The sequence below is a fragment of the Setaria italica genome, chromosome IV (genome assembly GCF_000263155.2).
Source record: "Setaria italica strain Yugu1 chromosome IV, Setaria_italica_v2.0, whole genome shotgun sequence".
Classification (NCBI taxonomy): Eukaryota; Viridiplantae; Streptophyta; class Magnoliopsida; order Poales; family Poaceae; genus Setaria; species Setaria italica.
Window position 1 is genome coordinate 4,661,289 of NC_028453.1, and position 21,569 is coordinate 4,682,857.

The 21,569-nt window shown below is 47.4% G+C and overlaps 1 protein-coding gene across 1 annotated transcript; it reads left to right on the forward strand.

Annotated features, from left to right (window-relative positions):
• Window positions 1-248: 248 nt before the first annotated feature.
• Window positions 249-5,228, forward strand: LOC101754189 (U-box domain-containing protein 70). The gene is made up of 9 exons (XM_004964710.3): window positions 249-607; window positions 708-996; window positions 1,325-1,410; window positions 1,662-1,885; window positions 1,965-2,031; window positions 2,591-2,707; window positions 3,097-3,531; window positions 3,707-4,468; window positions 4,659-5,228. Exons 1-9 carry the CDS (start codon window positions 431-433, stop codon window positions 4,848-4,850), a joined length of 2,349 nt encoding a protein of 782 aa, XP_004964767.1. The 5' UTR covers window positions 249-430; the 3' UTR covers window positions 4,851-5,228.
• Window positions 5,229-21,569: the final 16,341 nt, after the last annotated feature.

A 21,569-nucleotide genomic window follows, 5' to 3' on the forward strand; every position in this document is an offset into this window, starting at 1 on the left:
ATAACCATTTGAGTAGGATGAAAGAGAGAGGTAAGCAAAGAAGACATTTTTCAAGTGGGCTCGTGGATATATTTCGGTGAAAAAAAAAGCAGATTCTTCACGGACTGCAGCGAACACGAAGGAGCCCGTGCGCTCGTGGCACGGTGGCAGTGTACTGGACGCGGGGCCAGCCAGGCCTCCACCACACCAATCCCGGTGTCGGGGCCCGTCACAACTCCGGGGTGTCCTACTTGGCAGAGACAGAGAAACCGAACCGCTGCGCAGAGGCGAGATGCTGCCCAGACTCCGGCCGAAGTCTCGTCAAGTCGTCCCCTCGTAGCCGTCGTCGCCGCCGCACCACCACCACCAAGCCCGCCGGCGGGGCCCAAATGCGCTTGCAACCGCCGTAGCGCCACCCCGTCGCCCATCCGGAGGGGCGCACAGGCACGCGATGGAGGCGGACGAGCGGGCGGAGGCGGCGCGGCGCGCCAAGGAGGCCGGCAACGACGCCTACCGCAAGTCGTTCCTCGAGACGGCCGTCGAGCACTACACCCGCGGCGCGCTCCTCGACCCCGGCGACATCTCCTTCCTCACCAACCGCGCTGCGGCCTACCTCAAGCTGTGCAAGGTCCTCTCTCTAATTCTCTCTCATTCCCCCCGCCCCCCTCCATTCCGATTCCCAAACCATCCCCGGCGACACGGCGCCCCACGCTTTGGGTCCTTTTCAGTACAAGGAGTGCGTGAGGGACTGCGACGACGCGGCGGAGCGCGGGAGGGAGCTCGGCGCGGACAACAGGCTGATCGCGAAGGCGCTGTCGCGGAAGGCGTCGGCGCTGCTGGAGCTCGCGGACTGCGCCGGGGACTATGCGCCGGCGATCAGGGCCCTGCAGCAGTCGCTGGCCGAGCACTACAGCGAGGAGACGCTCGAGAAGCTCAACGAGGCCGAGAGCGTGAGGAAGGAGGTTGAGGAGCAGGAGCGACTGGATCAGGAGGCCGCCGACCAACACCGCGAGGAAGGTATGGATTTTTCTCGATTACGGCATTGTTGAGTAGGGAAATGTGAAGTTGTATAATGTTGGTGGACCGTATCCGTTTATCGATCACAAATGGAACACACATTTGGGGCGATAATAAAATACTCTCAGAAAGTTCCATTTACCTTTGTGTGGATTTGGCTTAGAACTTTGCAAGATATACCTTGGGGATTTCCATGTAAATGAAGGACAGAGCAGAAAAGAAAGGGCTCCTAGTATTCTGTGTTTTTTAAGCGGCATATATCCAATTCCTACATTGTAATATGCCATTGCCATATACAACTGCTGCTTAGTGTGTACAAACACTGCAGGCAATGAATCTTTTAAGCAGAAGAAATACCATGAAGCAGCAATGCACTACACTCGAGCTATGAAAATGAACCCAAAGGATCCAAGAGTAAGCATATCGGTTATTCCACGGATTTTCTATTCTCAAATAAAGGCAACTCCAGATCCTTGGTAAAGTAGTACCTCTTATAATTGGAGAAATTTCTGATCAATTAAATTTGCATTGGTAAAACGTCATCTATTACCAGAGATATCTGGCATTCATTGTTTGCTGTAAAGACATGTCAGGGAGCTGCCCCTTTTTTCTTTGGCACTCCTGGTCGTAGCAATTCATTTTACGATGTATAACTGATCTTTCAGGCGTTTAGCAACAGAGCTCAATGCCACATCTATCTTGGAGATTTCCCCCATGGTCTTGAGGATGCGGAGAAATGTGTTGAACTGGATCCAACTTTTCTAAAAGGATACCTGCGTAAAGCTAAAGCTCAGTTCCTGATGGAAAGTTACGAAAATGCTCTGGCAACTTATCTAGAGGGTTTGAAGTGTGACCCAAATAATCTGGAAGTTCTTGATGGTTTAAGAAGGTACCTTTCCAGTTCTCTTCTAGCTTTCTTGAGTCATGACCCGATCATATCGAATTGACATTGCATTTGGTTGAATTAGATGTGCAACAGGCATTAAGAGGGCTAATGGTGGTGACGTTGAGCTTCAGGACTTAAAAGAGATGCTGGTAAGTCTAATTCATTTCTTTGAAATAATCTTCCATGATTGCTTGCTTTTTCTCTGATTCTTGCATGATACATATCTTCCTTATGTGGTTTACCGTGGGTCTGCGGCTGGTAATCCTAGGCGTGACACAGAAACTGTACCTTAATTAGCAACGCGCACATTAAGAAGTAGCACTTAAATACGTTGCAAAAGGCTGCAAACTAAACATAAGTCACTTGCCTTTTTCACACTCCCACCCCCATATTTTTCTGCTATTTCTCTGTTTCTGATCTGCTCGAGCTCAAGTCTTGTGCAGTTGGTAGTTGCATATCTAGTTGATGCACAAATGGTGGTTGCATGTTAATGTCACTTTGAGGCACAAATGGTGGTTTCATTCCGTTGCGTTGACTCCACTGCACCTAATCTCAAGTAGATCAACAAAGAGTTCCCAAGGGGGAATTCGAGGGGTACATTCACTTATGGAGTTGTTAACAAATGAAAGGAATGTTATTTTTAGGAAGGATGCATTTTCCAATTAAATTGCTTTTTCCTAAATGATATTCTTTTGATGCTCCTTTCAGGGAAATTTCCAATCAGAAAATGATTTGCATAAATTTCAAAAAGCAATGGAACAAGCTGCAATATTCAAGAAGGAAGCTTCTGACGAGCGTCTGATGCGTATTGAAGCTGAACGAATGGTAATCTTTAGTACTGTGACTTGCTTGAAAGTATTATCATCTTAATTGGTTTTTGTGGCAAAAAAAATAAATTATCTACATTGGAGGTGGAATATCACCATCCATTCATTTATTTCTGGGTAGTATTATCGTGCAGAGTACAGAGCAAAGATATTCTCTTACTGCGCTGCTTCTCCAAGCAATGTGCAAGATTTTAAGTTTTAACAGAGCATTGTATTTACTATTGAATTGCATTGGAAGTCTTACGGGTGTATTTTTCTTTGCGATGTTAGTTTTTTATCCAAAGAATCCAGAACATTAGCAGGTTATCCTTTAACAAGGTTTGCAGGCTATTGATGTTACTGAAGAATGTTATTAATGAGAATGGCTGAGAATTTTCTCTCCTGCAGGCTAGAACAATGGAGGAATATCTTTCAGGGTTACAGCAAGAGATGGAACAACTTAAAAAACAACATGGTGAGGTTATGGAGAAACTTCAGAAGGCCAATGAGCATCTACAAGGTCAGCTCTCTGAATACAGAGGACAATATGAACGGCTTCTATCAGAGCATGATCACTTGCTACACGAGAGGGATCATGCTGTCCGTGAAGTTCAAGAGTTACGCCAGAAAAGAGGCCAGATGCTTTCAGTATTGGTTACATCAATGCACTGTGAGTTTTCGTCATCTGAACTGGAGTGTGCTACTGAAAATTTCAGTAGTTCGCTTAAGATTGGAGAAGGTGGGTTTGGATGTGTGTACAGAGGTATCCTCCGGAACATGACAGTTGCAATAAAGGTTTTGAAACATGATAATTTACAGGGACAATCACAGTTTGAGCAAGAGGTAGTCCAACTCGACTCAGTCTGAAATCTAATTTATCTTTGTCAAACTTAAAAGAAGGCTTGATTTCTAGCTCATTCATGCTCACAACTGAAATTATAGCATAAAAATGTAATTTGAAGGGACATTTAACCCATGAATGGAATGCTGAATGTCTTGTTTTGGATTACTGCTGCAGGTTGCTATCCTGAGTAGAGTGAGGCACCCTTACCTTGTAACTCTGTTAGGAGCCTGCTCAGAGTCATCTACACTTGTATATGAGTTCTTACCAAATGGAAGCCTTGAAGATTTTCTTGTGTGTGCAGAAAAAAGGCGCACTCTACCCTGGCAAACTCGCATCCGAATTATTGCTGAGATTTGTTCAGCATTGACCTTTCTGCACAAGAATAAACCACACCCAGTTGTTCATGGAGATCTGAAGCCTGCTAACATCCTTCTCGATGTTAATTTAGTCAGTAAGCTTAGTGACTTTGGTATCTCTCGCCACCTGCTCCAGTCCAGCACCAACAACACTACCATGTATCGCACCATGCATCCTATGGGAACCCTTCAGTACATGGACCCAGAATTTTTTGCCACCGGAGAGCTGACATGCCAGTCCGATGTTTATTCTTTTGGGATTGTGGTCTTGCGCCTTTTGACAGGAAAGCCTCCTGATGGTATAAAGAAGATTGTGGAGAATGCCATGTTGAAAGGCGACCTGAACTCAGTAGTTGATACCTCAGCAGGAGAGTGGCCTGATGTGTACGCCCAGCAGTTGGCGCACCTTGCTCTCAGTTGCACAGAGCCGAGCCGCAAGTGCCGTCCTGATCTTTCAGTCGTGGTGTGGGGAGTAGTTGAGGCGATGAGGGATGCTTCAACCATACCTTCTGCCTCATCTTCTAGATCAGTGTCTGATGAAAACGGTGTGCCATCATATTTCATCTGTCCTATATTTCAGGTGAGAGCACTTTTGCGCCTCCACCTGGCTTTCCCCAGCTCGTGAACACACGTATGGACTGTAGCTCTGAAGAATGGAATACTAAGCTGAATGTTCATCTGCTTTTGTTCATTTGTGAGAATGCAAGCAAGACATGAACAGATTCTTTTTCTTCTGATGACTAACCGTTACTTTTGTGGTCTTATTTCAGGATGTCATGAACGATCCACATATCGCAGCGGACGGATTCACCTACGAAGCCGAGGCCATCAGGAGCTGGCTCGAAGGCCATGACACGTCTCCGATGACCAACATGCGACTTGAACACGAGGAGCTCATTCCCAACCGCGCGCTCCGTTCTGCCATCCAGGAATGGCTCCAGCAGCAGAATATGACCTTGTAGTCTGTTGGGTTGCTGCGTGCTTCTCTGCCACAGATTTCAGTACGGTGCCTCTCTACCAAAGCCTTGGTCCTCACGAGTTGAATTGCTGGCGACCGTAGAGCTTTGGCATTCAACTAGCTGTGACACTTCACAGTGTAGCCATTGTAATATAGCTAGTATTGGTTAACTTAGACAGTGATGCCTGCCAAAACCTGCATGCGCTGTTTAGAGACAGTTCGCCGATGCGTCCAAACTTCCAGCTCTGAGTGAGAATGATCGTGCTATGAAGTGTCAACTTGTGACACCTCGAGTGTCACCTAGAGCTAGCTACCGCCTTTCGCACAATCTTGCTAAGACACATTACCTGTTATACGAGACCCACATGCCATCATTTTTTAATTCGTTTTAGTTTTGTCCCAAATCATTTCTTTAAGTTTGATCAAGTTTATAAAACATATGTTAATATCTATCAAATCAAATAAATATACTGTTAAGATATCATGAGAGATTTAGTAAAACTAATTCGACTATTTCTATAAATTTGATTAAAATTAGAGAAGTTTGACTTAGGACAAGATTAAAGCTATCCAGTGTTAAAAAAACTACTCTTTTTTTGCGAGGAAAAAAAACTCCTGCCTCAAAAGAATGCTCTTTCAACTTTATCCGGAGTCAATTCATTTTAGATTTAACTAAATTTATAAAAAAAATATCAACACTTGGAGCACCTCCAAAAGCCACCCTAAACTACCCCTAATAACTTAATTTGGGAGAAAAATAAAAAAATGCGCTCCAACAATTCCCCGTACTGTCTGCATATTTTCAGCCACCCCAACCGCAATCCCATCGCCTCGCTTATTTGCGTGCGGTCTCTCCTCTCCCAATCACCCACGCACTCCTTTCCTGCGCCACGTCACACGCGTTCATTTGCTAGTCCCCGAAGAAGGGGCCACAATGTGGCACGCCATCATCGCCGAGGGCATGCCACTGGACATCCCCTTGACGATGGATCCCCAGCCAGCGTGTGTGACTAACACGTCCATCGACGGGCGCAGCATGGCGGCCTGCGGCGCCCACAGCACGAGGATCCGGCCGGAGTTACTGGTCGCCTTGGCGCAATCCAGGAACCCAGCAGGAGCAGCGGCCATGCATCCTCCTGCAGCGCCCACAGGAAGGGAGCGCTCCTGGCCTCGAGCCCGTAGGGAAGCTCGCGGAGCTCGTTAGGCGGCGGCGCGGCGACCGTGCTGAAGCTAACGTACGCGACGGCACCAGCGGGGCAGCGAGCGTGCCAGCCGGGGCAGTCGTGGGGGTCTTCGCGGCTGGCGCGGCGACGCCGAGGAGTAGGTGGTAGGGGCCCGATGACGATGGGGGAGGCAGTTGGGGATCGCGTCGGCAAGCACCGTGGTGAGCGTGTCCTCCAGGAGGCTCCCAAGCAGCAGCCGCTTGGCAAGGCTCGACCGTGCGCCACCACCCTTCCGCCTTGGCCGCCTCCGACGCGGCCTTCAAGGCGTCACGGCGTGGTCGGGCAACGGTGCTGGCATGAGCACGGCGCACGAGCGATGAGTCGTGGGGGACGGCAGACTCCCAATGTGCTGATCCCTAGCATGGCGACGTAGCAGCTAGGCAGTGGCGGTGACGAGGCAGCAAGCTAGCAGCAGCGCTAGGAGATGGAGGAAGCTACACGGTAGTTGGCAGGATGCAGGATCCCGTGGCTGGAGAAAGTCAGGATAAGGATGACCGGTCAAGGAGGAACAGATGAAGGAGGAACGGATAAAAGAAGAGAGTACTCCTACGCATTCACGGCCGACGCAAGAAAATTGCGAGGGGGGAAGCTGATGACAGAGGCTCATTCGTGCTGACATGGTCAGTTTTGAAGTATTAGGAAGTTTATTATTGAGGATCTGCTGTGGCATGATATGTGTACATAATTTTGGGGAACAAATTTTTAGGAGACTTCTCCGGCTGCCCCGTCGCGAGGCTTCCCCGCACTGACCCAAGGTGCACTCTCCATGCTCCCGCGTTTTCCTTGTGATCACTTGAACATGCGATTCGTTAGCTTTGGTTGCTGCTCCTACAGTACAATTATCTGTGTGGTTTTGATTTGGATTTTGCTGTTTGTAAATGAGTGGGAGGGATGACAGGGCGGATGCTGTTTAGCTTTCAATCTCCTGGAAACTGTAGTGCTGGATGGTGGTTGTAAATTAGCTTGCCTTGCTTGGTTGCACGCAGAAACTGTAGTGCTGGATGGTGGTTGTTGCTTTTAACTACGTTGTATTAGCAGTTGCACGGTGGCACTCCACTCAGTGGCTTTGCATCACTGCTTGCTTAGCATTTTGGTTCCCTCCTACAAGTTTTCAAATGCATTTTCAGTGTAGTTAGGGCCTGTTTGGCTTCCACCAGCTAAAGTTTAGTACCTGTCATATTGGATGTTTGATACTAAGTATTAAATATAGGATAATTACAAAACTAATTGCATAGACGGAGTCTCATTCGCGAGATGAATCTATTAAGCCTAATTAGTCCATGATTTGGCAATGTGGTGTTACAGTAACCATTTGCTAATAATGGATTAATTAGCTTTAATAATTCGTCTCACGAATTAGTCTAGAGGTTCTGCAATTAGTTTTATAATTAGCTCAAGTTTAGTCCTCCTAATTAGCATCTGAATATCTGATGTGGCGCGGCTAAAGTTAAGCGCCTATCCGATGTGATACGGCTAAAGTTTAGTACATGTTATCCAAACATCCCCTTAATCTATTAAACTAGGAAAATATCTGATGTGTATCTTTACTATTATAGACTGGCAGAGGATGTGCAGAGAATGGGAATTGAATCATTTTTTCCTGATCGAGAAGCAGCTTGGGTGAAAACGATTGGATCTAGAAAAATTCTTGCTTATGCCCTACCTATTGTGTAAATCCTCTCTACCCGGAAAGAAAGGTGCTTGCGAGCTCTGGTTGTGCTTCCTACACGGGATTTAGCCTCGCAGGTTGGTGCATTTTCCGCTTACCTTTTTGAAATTTATCGCTCCTAATCCATAGTGCTCACATTTGAGTCTGACACATGGAAGTGTTCCTGTTGTTAATTCAATTTTAGGTTAAAGAGGTTTTTGATAATCCACATCTCTGACGCACAAAGGTCGTGAGACACCGTCGTTCTACTTTTGGCAACTTTCAGCTTGCGAAAAAATAGTTCTCACCACCTGGTTCATGTTAAACAATTCCACTTACAATTTTAAAATTTTAATGATACATTTCAGGAAGCAAATAAAGACACTGGGCAAGTACTTCGTGTTTAGCTTTTTATGGGGCTTTTTTCAGTGGTTCTACACAGCAGGAGATGACTGTGGATTCAAAAATTTCCTAACGTTGGGTCTTGAAGCTTATAGCAACAGGCCAAAACTATGACAGATATAACACCAGTAGTAACTGCACTGTGCCCAATATCTGAAATAGCTTTATCTATATGGTAAAACCATGAGAGCTTGCAGATTCATCTGTGTCGTCTCTTGTTATGTTGCAAATGGGAAATGATGGTATTTATGTAAATTAAAGAGGAACTCCGAAATGGCCCCCAACCTAGCACCGCTCTGCCCACCCGCCCCGACACCGCCAGCCCCAGCGGTGCCACCCACGCTCCTCCGCCGCCCGCAGACGCTCCCAACCACCTCAGCCCACGCCCCACGAGGTAGCCTCTCGCTTCCTCCGTGACTCGGTCTCCCCTACCCTCTCCCGCATCCCCCACAGATCGACTGAATCTTGGAGGGAATCCCCTCCCCCCTCCCCGACGACTTCACAATGCCAACTTCTCCACCCTTCACCCAGGATCTGCGGTCCTATGCAGAAATTGCCCGTCGCTACCGGCCGGACCCGCAACATCGCCAGCACCCAGTGCCGTCACATCCCTCCCTCAGATCTGCCCCCACCACCTCCACCAGAAGCGCCTCCCATGCCGTAACCCGCCGCTCCGCCAGCAGAGGCAGCCAGGGCTGCCTGGTTTCGCCACGTCAGCCGCGCAAAGGCGCCATTACTACCCCCACCAGAAGCTTGTACTATGCCATCGCGACCTCTCCACACTCTCCCAGCTGTGTCAATGCGCAACGCGATGGAGGCCTACGTCGCGTCGCTCCATCGAGCCGTGAGCCTCCGCGTCATCCGCCGGTGGCAACAGTACACGGCCACGATGAGCCAGGCTGGAGCCGTGTAAAGGGGAAGCGCTGGTGGCGAAGGACGGTCAGGAGAGAGCATCAGAGCATGCAGAGCATTTTATGGCGACGCGCAACCTCGTCACCCACCTCCTCCGCTCCATCTGCGCAACCCTCTTCAAGAAGGCAGCCAGCGGTCGGTCCCCTGTCCAAGGCCACCTTCCACCTCCTCACGCAAGGCTGGTGCTTCCACTGCCTCGCTAGAGACCACCGTGCCAGCTCCTGTCGGGATCCTCTCCGCTGTCTCCAGCAGGGCCACAAGCAGAGCTTCTGTCGCGCCTCCGCCAACAGCCACAACAGCTCCTCCCGTCCCACCACCAACAACCCTCTGCTCCACCTCCACGCCAACCACCACGCCGTGCCCCACCTCCTGGTGCTCACCGCTCAGAGAAGATGAGAGACTACAGAGCGGGTGATCCGACGCTCAGGCCTGATGAAGATAGGCTCCATGTCCCAACTTCCTTCGAGCTGGAGTGCGAGCTCAGGGACTGGGAGGGGAGTGTCTTGGTCACCTAGGCCATGCACGTCCCTTCCGACACCATGGCGTGCCACCTAGAGGATGCCATATCAATGACTTCAGGTTGCGCCCAGGCAAAGTTGACGTCACAAGAAACCGGCCGGAAGCTTTCCTCATCCGGTTCCAGAATCGGCACAGCTGTGAGGAGCTCAACGCCAAGGGGGAGTTCAAGTGCCGTGGCACCGATGTCTGTGTCCGCCCCTGGAGAAGCCTCACGGGTGCACTTGGCGCCGCCCTGTTCTACAGGGTCTGCCTCGTCCTTGACGGTGTCCCAAGGCATGCGTGGCAGCCGGATATCGTGGAGAGGATTGTCGGACGCACAGCCTCCCTCGAGTGCATGGACACCAATCTGTTGCACCCAATAGATACTAGAGGGATCGAGCTGTGGGCTTGGACCTTCGACATGAGCAGAATACCCAAGGTGATGTGATTAATTTTTACCACAGGAGCTATGGATGCCTCCTCTTCGTCTGTGTAGGTCCTGGACACCCTCCTCAATGGTGGCAGCACGGCATCAAGCATAGGATGATCATCCACATCTGGGAGGTGCATAATTACTCCAAGGTGTCTGCTGACCACGACGACCCGAACATCGCTGTGGGCGAACCAGAGAGGCGTCGCCTCCCCTGGTTCTGGGGCATCAGGGACAACAACTAGGTGCCAAAGGCCGTCTTCGAGCCATTCCAACACCCCCGCCCCCACGCGTCCCCAAGCGATAGAATGAACGAGAAGAAGAGGACCGACGGACCGTGCGCGCCGCGACCATGTCGACGATCACCCGGACTTCTTCTACGTCTTCAGCCACAACGACCACGACGAAGACGCGGACCATGACCGCTTGCCACGGGAATCACGTGGCCATGCATGGCATCATGGCGACGGTGTCGGGCAGCACCACAACTCGGCGCGCAGGGAGCGCTCACGCTCGACGCGCCGCCACAGTAGGGGCTCCAGCACCTACGACAGGCAACGCAGGGACGACGCCATCAACGACGACTCCCCGGCGTCCCCGGAGGACCTGGAAGCGCGGAGGCAATGAGACCTCAACCTCCTGTTCTCCCTCAACATCGCCACCATGGAGGACGCGACCAAGAAGCTCCTAAACCTGCAAGCCACACCGCCACCAACGCGCCAAGCCACCACATTGCCCCATCCGCTGCAGCAGCTCTTCCTCAGGACGGCACGGCTGGTAGATCATCCGGGGGATGAAGCCTAGTTCGACTTGGGGAGAGGCAAGCAAAGCTCGAAGGTAACTTCGCACAGAACTAATGCCACGGTTCCCACACATCAAGTCTTCTACAGAATCAAGTCCAAACTCCCTGCTGCCCATTCACCCTCCATACAGGAGGTTGACGATGCCCTCGCCAAGCTACAGGAGGTGGCTAACAACAGCACCAACAATCTACATCAGAAAGTGGGAGACCCTGTCCCGAAGTCTCCCATTGCAGCGGACAGGGTGCAGACGGTGATCTTCAGCAGGCCGTCGTCACTGCAAGCGAGCCCCAACAACAGAGCGCCTGTTATACGCTACGGCGGAGGAACGACGAAGTAAACAAGATCAATTGCATAGAGACACGAGATTTAACATGGAAAACCCTCCCAATACGAGAGGGAAAAAACCACGAGCGCCAGCCAGCAACAATCTTCACTATATCTGGATGAGATTACAAGAGCCGAAGATTTATAACTTGGGGATACCCTAACTTGGGGCCTTCCCGTATAGAAGTCTATGATGCGTCTTTTCCATGAGGGAGGTGGTCCATATATATAGGGAAGAAAAATCCCCACAGCCTTGTCTATTAGCAATATGGTACTAATAGATGGTGTAGTCCCTCTAAACGCTAATGGACCACTTCGCTTAGGCCCGCTTCACTTCAGCCCAAGAATTTAGATCATAACCCAACAAACTCCACCTTGAGACAAATTCCTTCTTGTAGCATAAAACGAACCTTCACCCTGAAACAAACAAAGAAAACACCTTCAGCGCCAAATAGCCTCTTGGGCTAAACAGTAATACCAACTAAGCCTGAGCAAAGCTCAAACTTAGCAATAGGAATTGGTTTTGTGAACATATCAGCAGGATTTTCATGAGTGCTAATCTTGCATACCTTTAACTTTCCCTTTGCAACAATATCTCTAACATAATTATATTTAACCTCAATGCGCTTTGTCCTCTCATGAAACATCTGATCTTTAGTGAGATAAATTGCACTCTGGCTGTCACAAAACAGGTTAACGCAAGAATCAACTCCAGCAATTTCAGCGAACAAACCTTTTAGCCAAACTGACTCTTTACTTGCTTCACAAATAGCCATATATTCTGCTTCAGTGGTGGACAACGCAACAACATCCTGCAAATGTGCCTTCCAGCTCACAGCACAACCTCCAATGGTAAAAACATAACCTGTGAGCGATCTTCGCTTATCCAAATCACCAGCATAATCTGAATCAACATAGCCAATGAGTCCTTTTTCAGTCCTGCCAAACTTCAAACAAGCATTCGATGTGCCTTGCAGGTACCTGAAAATCCACTGAACGGCCTTCCAATGCTCTTTACCAGGATTAGCCATATATCTACTGACCATACTCATAGCATAAGATAAATCCGGACGAGAGCAAACCATGGCATACATCAAAGACCCAACAGCACTAGCATACGAAACTCTGGGCATGTACTCAACTTCCTCATCAGTGCTAGGACAGTGTAAAGCTGACAATTTAAAGTGAGGTGCAATGGGAGTACTAACAAGCTTTGAATCGTGCATGTTGAAACGATGAAGTACTTTCTGAATATAATTTTGCTGACTAAGAAATAATAAACCAGAAGCACGGTCTCTAGTAATTTCCAGACCTAGAATTTTCTTAGCAGCACCAAGATCCTTCATGTCAAATTCAAGCTCAACTGAGCCTTTAATGCAGTGATTTCTTTCTTGCTCTTGGCAGCAATCAGCATATCATCAACATATAACAACAAGTATACAGGTGATCCATCAACAAATTTAATGTAGATACAGCTATTATAATCAGATCTCTTAAAGCTATTTGACAACATAAATGAATCAAACCTCTTATACCACTGACGAGGAGACTGTTTCAAACCATACAAGGACTTCTTCAATTTGCAAACATGATCCTCCTTACCAGGCACTATGAACCCTTCTGGCTGGTCCATGTATATCTCCTTCTCAAGCTCTCCATGAAAGAATGTTGTCTTCACATCTAGTTGCTCAAGCTCAAGATCATGCATAGCAACAATGCTAAAGAATGTACGAATTGAGCTATGCTTCACAACTGGGGAGAACACATCATTGTAATCAACACCTGGAATCTGACTAAAGCCTTTAGCTACTAACCTTGCCTTAAACCTCAGAGGCTCACTAGGAGATACACCCTCCTTCCTCTTGAAGATCCATTTGCAATGCACAGTCTTCTTATTTGTAGGCAAACGCACCACGTCCCATGTGCCATTATTTTTTCTCTAGGGATTGCATCTCTTCTTGCATAGCTGAGATCCACTTCTCGCGGTCTCCAGAAACAATGGCTTCGGTGTACGTGGCCGGCTCATGAGTGTTCTCCACCTGTTCAGCACAACTAAGAGCATAATGAATCAAATTACACTCTTCAATCAATCAGGATCGAGGGCCACAACTCCTCTTTGCTCTGCAAAGTGCAATAGGATGATCGTCTTGCTGCAAAACAAGAGGTGAGTGTTGAACAGTATCAATAGTGTCATCAACAAATTCATCTTCCTGATCATCCATGTGCTCTACCTGCACGCTCACATTCTGCTGCTCATCATCATATCTGTCTGATACAATATCTATAGACAAACTGTCATTAAACATCACAGATTCATTAAAAACCACACTTCTGCTCATGAAAGTCTTTCCTGTTTCAGGATTCCATAGCTTATATCCTTTTACTCCAGAACCAGAACCAAGAAACAAACACTTAATAGCTCTAGGCTCCAATTTTCCATTATCAACATGAGCATAAGCAGTGCAACCAAAAACTTTCAGCTGTGAATAATCAATAGGCGTACCGGACCATACCTCAATAGGAGTTTTCTTGTTGAGTGGAATAGAAGGCGACCTGTTGATCAAATAGCATGCGGTGTTAGCGGCCTCTGCCCAAAAGCGCTTGCTCATCTTCGCGTTGGACAGCATGCAACGAGCCTTCGATATGATGGTTGTGTTCATGCGCTCAGCCACACCATTCTGCTGCGGAGTGTATGGAATGGTGTGATGCCTCACAATGCCTTCCTTTCTGCAATAATCATTAAACTCATGCGAGCAAAATTCACCACCATTATCAGTACGAAGCAACTTTACCTTCTTCTCAGTTTGCCTTTCTATCATTACTTTCTACTCTTTAAAAGCAGTAAATGTATCATCTTTACCTTTCAGAAAATAAGGCCATACTTTTCTAGAGTAATCATCAATGATAGTTAGCATATAATTTGCACCACCATACGAGATCTTACAAGAAGGTCCCCACAAATCTGCATGTACATACTCAAGTATACCTTTGGAGCGATGTACCACGGTATTGAACTTTACCCTCTTTTGCTTACCAAAAATGCAGTGCTCACAGAAGTTCATCTTACTTTGAGTGCAGCCATCCAGTAGGTTTCTCTTCATCAATTCTGCCATACCAAGTTCACTCATGTGCCCAAAACGCTTATGCCAGAGGTTAGTATTATTATTAGAGACAGTAGCAGCCGTAGCGGAACCATGCAAAGTACTTCCTCTAAGCACATATAACTTGGCAGAATTCATATCACCAACCATGTAAATGAGAGAACTTCTTGATACCTTTAAAACTCCATCTGAAGCGGAGTACTTGTACCCATCATCATCAAGTGTGCTGAGGGAGATGAGATTTCTTACCATCCTTGGTATATATCGCACATCGTCCAGCGTGCGAACCATGCCATCATGTGACCTGATCTGAATTGATCCAATGCCCACGATCTCACATGGGTTGTCATCTCCCATGCGTACAACATCTCCACTCTGCACAGGCTTATAAGAACTAAACCATTCTCTATTAATGTAGATATGAAATGAACATGCTGAATCGAGTATCCATTCATCATGACCAGCAACACAACCAGCAAATGTGACAAGGCAATCTCCCGAATCAATACTATCAGCACCGGAGACCACAGAGGCATTACCTTCAGATTTATTTTTCTATTGATATGCGGCATTCCTCTTCTCCTTATTCTTTACTTTATAGCAATCCTCGATGAAGTGGTTTGTTTTATTGCAGTACTTGCAGAACTTCTTATCCCTGGACTTTGAACGTCCTCTACCATCTTGGCCCTTGTCGCGATTGTTGTTGTCACAGGACTTCTACTCAGATCTGCCCCTGACCTGCAATGCTTCACCCTTGGAGGATGACGACTCACCCTGCACCATACCTTTCATCTTCTCCTTACTTTGGAGCTCCTCATAAACCTCCGCTAGGGTTAGTTCATCACAGCTTAACAATATGATGTCACGGAAATTTGAATATGAATCGGGCAGTGAGCATAGTAACAAAAGACCTAAATCCTCATCATCAAATTTTACCTCCATGGATAACAGATCGGCCACGATCTCCTTAAAGACCGATATGTCATTCATCACGAATCCTCTTTCCTGCAACTTGTGCGAGAACAACTTCATCTTCATGTGTATCTTACTGGTGAGATTTTTTGACATGCAGATCGATTCCAGTTTCAACCAAAGTTCTGCAGCAGTTTGCACCTGCAGCACTTCTTGCAAGATATCATTAGAAAGATGAAGTTGAATGAGCGACAGAGCTTATGATCTTTACGTTTCTACTCAGGAGTCCATTCTTCCTTCTTCTTCTTCCTGAAGCAAACAAGCACTTCATCCAGATCCTGTGATTGGGCGAGTATCGCCCTCATCTTCACTTGCCACAGCAAGAATCTTGTCTTGTAGTCGAGTAGCGGTAGATCAAACTTCATCGACGCCATCGCGTTGCCCTGATCTGAAAAACTCAGCTCTGGTACCACTTGTTATACACTACAGCGGAGGAACAACGAAGTAAACAAGATCAATCGTAGAGAGACATGAGATTTAACATGGAAAATCCTCCCAATGCGAGAGGGAAAAACCACGGGCGCCAGCCAGCAACAATCTTCACTATATCTGGGTGAGGTTACAAGAGCCGAAGATTTACAACTTGGGATACCTAACTTGGGGCCTTCCCGTATAGAAGTCTATGGTGCGTCTTTTCCATGAGGGAGGTGGTCCATATATATAGGGAAGAAAAACCTCCACAGCCTCGTCTATTAGCAATATGGTACTAATAGATGGTGTAGTCCCTCTAAACGCTAATAGGCCGCTTCGCTTCGGCCCGCTTCATTTCAGCCCAAGAATTTGGATCATAATCCAACAACGCCGGTAGCAACGCACATGCCTAGGACCATGCCACGCCTCAGGTAGTCAGGTCCAGCCGTCCCCTCCTATCCCAACTTCTCCTGTATCCACCAGTGGCATCGCTGAGTTATTATCCACTACGGAACAGGGACTCCTCCCAAACCTGCCGCCTGCACCTGGGAGGAGGGGATGGCGCCTCAAGAAGACCCCAGTGTCCTTCTCCGGCCTATGCCACAGCAAGCACCAAGCATGCAGCAGGGTTAAGCATCTCTCGGCGGAAGAAAGGGTGAATCACGTCCTTTGCCGCCGCCTGGGCTACATCAAGGATGACTTCACACCGGCGGAGGAAGCGATCAGGGACTTCATCGTCACCTTCCAAGGCCCCATACCCTAGGATATCATCAAGGCCATGACGGCGCTATTCCAGCTGGACGACGACGACCTTTGTAAGGCCACCAACGCACTCATCAGGTTGGGTGGCTCTGAAGCAATGGAAGCACCGACAGAGAACAACAACGTGGCTTAGCATGACAAGGCCATCGAGTTTTATCTCCATGATGACGTATCTTCTTTTAGTTTGTTTGTTACTTGTCATGGCTCTCCGGTGCGGCCCTCTGTGCAGGGCATTCAGCGGCACTGGACAGCACCCGTCGTCTCTACTTTTCTACTGCTTATGTGTAATGCTGAGAACTACGTCTTTTATCTACTGCTTCAGTATGTTGAGAACTACTGCTTCATCATCATCTATCTACTACTTCAGTGTAATGTTGAGATCTGCCACTTGTCTAATGCGCACGTTTCATGAAAACGTGGCTGATAACGCCATTATACTTCACAAGAGCCACATCAAAAGTTCAAATGACAGCTAACAACCTTGACATCATCTGTTGGAATGTGAGGCCATGAGGGGCCTAAACTCACCAGCGCGACGATCAACTGTACACCAAATTCTAACCATATCATCCTGCCACATCGCCTGCATTCAGGAGACGAAGTTGTCATCAGTTGACGATCGCCTAGCACTTGAAGTAGGAGGATTTAGATTAAAAAGTTTCACCTTCTTGCCGGCAGGGGGAAGGTCAGAAACACGGGGCGGCATCCTGATTTTATGGAACGATGACGAGATACAACTTGACAGCATCACGCCGCGCGAATTTTCATTGACTGCCACCGTGACTATAAGAGCGAGCGCAACGTCTTTTCTGTTGACAACAGTGTACGACCCTACTAGAGCCCGCGATAAGGCAAACTTCCTACAAGAAATTCGAAACACCGCACCATAACAGGGCGTCAAATGGCTAGTACTAGGTGATTCCAATCTAATCTAAAGAGCTACGGACAAGAACAACTCCAATATTAACCTAAGCAGCATGCGAAGCTTCAGAGCAGCTCTCAACAATTGCTAGCTAAAAGAAATTAACCTACAAAATAGGAAGTTTACTTGAAGCAACGAACGTCGTGACCCAACATGCCTTGACCGAGTCTTCTACAATGACGATTGGGATTTGACCTTCTCCTATCACGTCCTCCAAGCCCTCTCCACCGCGCTATCTGATCACTACTCTTTGCTGCTATCCAATCAAGAGAGCCCACCACGACCATGACACTTCAAATTCGAGAACTTTTAGCTTTCAATGCCAAGGTTCAAACAATTGGTCCACGATGCATGGTCAACGGCAAACACCCACACAAACCTAGTGCATCGTCTAAACTCCAGGCTTGCCCGGACTGCGCTAGCTTTGGGAAAATGGAGCAAAAACCTCTTTTCGGAAGCAAAGCTACAATTTCACATGGCACAATCGGTCATCCTTCAGTTCGACATCGCACAGGAAACACGAATTCTAACCGACGACGAGCTAGCCTGCGCTCCAAACTAAAGAAAAGAATAATGGGACTCACGATCCTCGAACGACTACAAAAAAGATAGTGCTCCAAAATAACAAACATCTTGCTAGGAGACGCGAGTACACGATTCTTTCACTTAAAGGTGAACTCCAGGAGAAGGAAGAATTTTATCACCAAACTACGAAAAGAAAATGGTTGGGTTACCGCGCATCAGGACAAAGCTGACGTTGCCCAAACACATTTCGCAAACATCCTAGGACAACCGCCGAGGCGAGACACTGACTTCAATTGGGAACTCTTCACTTGGCCACCCATCGACCTCTCCTCTCTAGATGCAGAGTTCACAGAAGACGAAGTCAAACAGGTTATCAAGCTTATGCCAAAAGATAAATCTTCGGGACCTGACGGCTTCACAATAAACTTCTTCCACAAATGCTGGGAAACAATCAGAGCAGATATGATGAGCCTCATCAATGCTTTCCATAGTCTACAACATGATTTCTTCGATATTCTCAACTCAACCAACGTAGTGCTAATCCCCAAAAAGGAAGAAGGTGACTCTATTGCGGACTTCAGACCGATAAGTCTCATCCACGCCGTAGCAAAAATCATCACAAAGATGATGACCCTATGATTGCAACCTTTCATGAACACATTGATATCGGAGAGTCAAAGCGCAATCATTAAAACAAGGGCCATCCATGACAACTTCATGTACATACGAAGCCTTGCTCGGCAGTTCCACTCGTCTAGAACCCCATCTCAACTGCTGAAGCTCGACATTTCCAAGGCTTTCGACTCGGTGTGGTGGGACTACTTGCTAGACCTGTTGCAACGCCGAGGATTCCCGATGAGATGGAGAAATTGGGTCGCAACTCTACTAAGCATAGCCACTTCTAAGGTCCTTGTGAATGGCATGCCGGGAGAGGATATCCAGCATGGTAGAGGCCTCCAACAAGGGAACCCGCTATCACCACTCCTTTTTTCCTAGCAATCGACCCCTGCAAAAATTACTTCAACTAGCGACTGAAAAAAGGGTTCTTTTGAAACTAAGAGGCAAAAGTGCTCACCGACGGCTATCTCTATATGCGGACGACGCAGCAATTTTTATAAACCCAACCACAACAGACGTCCGAAACATCAAAGACATCCTGGACAGATTTGGCCGCGTCACGGGGCTATGCACCAACATTCAGAAAAGCTTGGTGGCACCTATCTGCTGTAACGGCATCGACCTGGATTTGATCCTAGCTTCATTCCTGGCAGCCAAAGCATCATTTGCGATCAAATATTTTGGGACTACCTGTCTCCATGAGCAGACTTCAAAAAGTTCACTTCCAGACACTCTCCAACAAAGCGAGTGCGAGGCTAGCCAATTGGGCTGGCAGGCTGCTCACCCCGGCAGGCAGGAGAACACTAGTCAGAGCAGTCCTTTCGTCGCAGCCGATTTACTACCTCTCCGCTCTAAATGCCCTTGCATTGAAACTCGAAGAAGTTGACAAATGACGAAAGTGCTTCATTTGGACTGGCACAGACCACATCACGGGAGGAAAATGCAAGGTTGCGTGGTCCACAACTTGCAAGCCAACTAAATTGGGCAGTCTAGGAATTCTACATCTAAAGAAGTTCGCAAGAGCACTAAGGCTACGCTGGCTATGGCATGAATGGAAAGAGTCGCGCAAATCGTGGGTCGGCATGCCAACACCATGTAATGAACGCGACAGAAAGTTGTTTGCCTCAGCAACGATCATCACATTAGGAGATGGGGAGAAGGCTAAATTTCGGGAGTCGGCATGGCTGCAAGGGGAGGCACCCAAAACTATCACACCTGCGATATACAAAATATCGAAAAGGAAGAATCAAACGGTCAAGGAAGCATTAGCCAACGACAGGTGGGTATCAGACATTAACGTGCCATGATTTCATCACCAACACACCTATCAGAATTCACTACACTATGGGTTCGAACGAGATCAACTCAACTGAACCAAGGAACGTCGGACTCCATAACTTGGAACTTGACCAAGCATGGGGAGTACACAACTGCTTCGGCATACATGGCACAATTCCAATCCTCGATACCCTTCGACATGGAGCGACTAATATGGAGAACCTAGGCACCGCCAAAGTGCAAATTCTTTTCCTGGCTGGCCTACCAAAATCGGCTATGGACGGCGGACAGACTGATAACTAGAGGTTGGCCAAACCAAAAGGTCTGCATACTCTGTCACTCGCACGACGAAACACTGCTACATCTTATTACCCAATGCCGATATACTATACGAGTCTGGGATAAAATTTTCGAGTGGACGTCTCCACACATACCGACTAGAAGGGATTGGTCCCGATTCCAATCCGTGGGCCAATGGTGGACTCAATTTGGATCGATGAGCGGAGCCCCACTGAAGGGATTACGATCCCTGATCATACTAGTATCTTGGGAGGTTTGGAAGGAATGCAATGCTAGAGTTTTTCAACGTAAGCTCCAAAACCTACAACAAATCCTTGATAAGATCAAGGAGGAGGCGAGATGTTGGATCTTGGCCGGCCCAAAACATCTGGGCCATATATGCCAACTAGGAGAGTGACCGTTTCTTCCGTGTACATCCATGATGAGTCTGTACATTTTTCTCCTGTTTTCTACATCCCAATTTTATCTTTGGCTTAGGCCTTGTAATTATCTTCTCTATTAATTAATACAAGCTCGGCAATCTCCACCGGGCCTTCAGCTTAAAAAAAAATGGTTATTTATGTCAAGCATCTGAAACTTGCTCAGTATTTCCATTTGGCTAACTGTTAATTCTGAGGTTTTCGTCTCCCATGCTGAGCTTGGCTTATTGTCTTTCAGGTTCTTCTTTGACTTCTTTCCTACATATGTTGGAGTTGGCATGATCTGCCCATACATTGTGAATGTGTCTGTGCTGCTGGGCGGTATCCTCTCGTAGGGTGTAATGTGGCCTCTCATTGCCAAGAAGAAGGGGAGTTCGTACCCAGCTGACGTTGGAGACTCAAGTCTACATGGACTGCAGGCTTACAGGGTAAACATTCATCCTGCTTATGACTGGTCCTCTTCTGCCAAGCTATATCACTCTGTGTTGCCTTAACAGAACATCAGTTTCGTGACCAAGAAATGTTTGCTGATTCCTTGCTACTGCAGGTTTTTATTTCCATTGCTTTGATTCTTGGGGATGGTTTATACAACTTCATTAAATTGCTGATCCGCACAATCGCGGGCTTCATATCAATGGTTCAGCAAAATTCAAAAAGCATGCTTCCCGTTCAGACCATGGCAGCTCCATGTCCACTGCAGAAGCTGTATCCTTCGATGAAGAACATCGCACTGAGCTTTTCCTGAAAGATCAAATTCCCAAGTCAGTTGCATATGGAGACTATGTCGCAGTTGCCGCTGTATCGATCGGCACCCTTCCTAAGGGGTGCATTATTTGCAATCTCATCATGCAACAATTATGTGGTGCAAGCTTTGATATCATCAGCTAAACCTCAAATCAGGTATACAGACTTGTCAGCTTTGATTAAAAAAGAACAATTTAGCTAAAAGCCTGAAATGTTCCTGTCACCTGGCTATTTGATGATAAAGTCTTTTACTCATAAGTCAAATGAATCTGTAGTTACAGAACAAGTATGCTTGAGCAGTAGAAAGCAAGTTGAATGCAGTTACTTTTGTCTTTATTGTTGATTAATTTAGTCATGAATAAGAATAAACAATAGTTTGCAGCTTATGGGAAATTCTCACATGACATTTGGAACTATAGTATCACTATTGT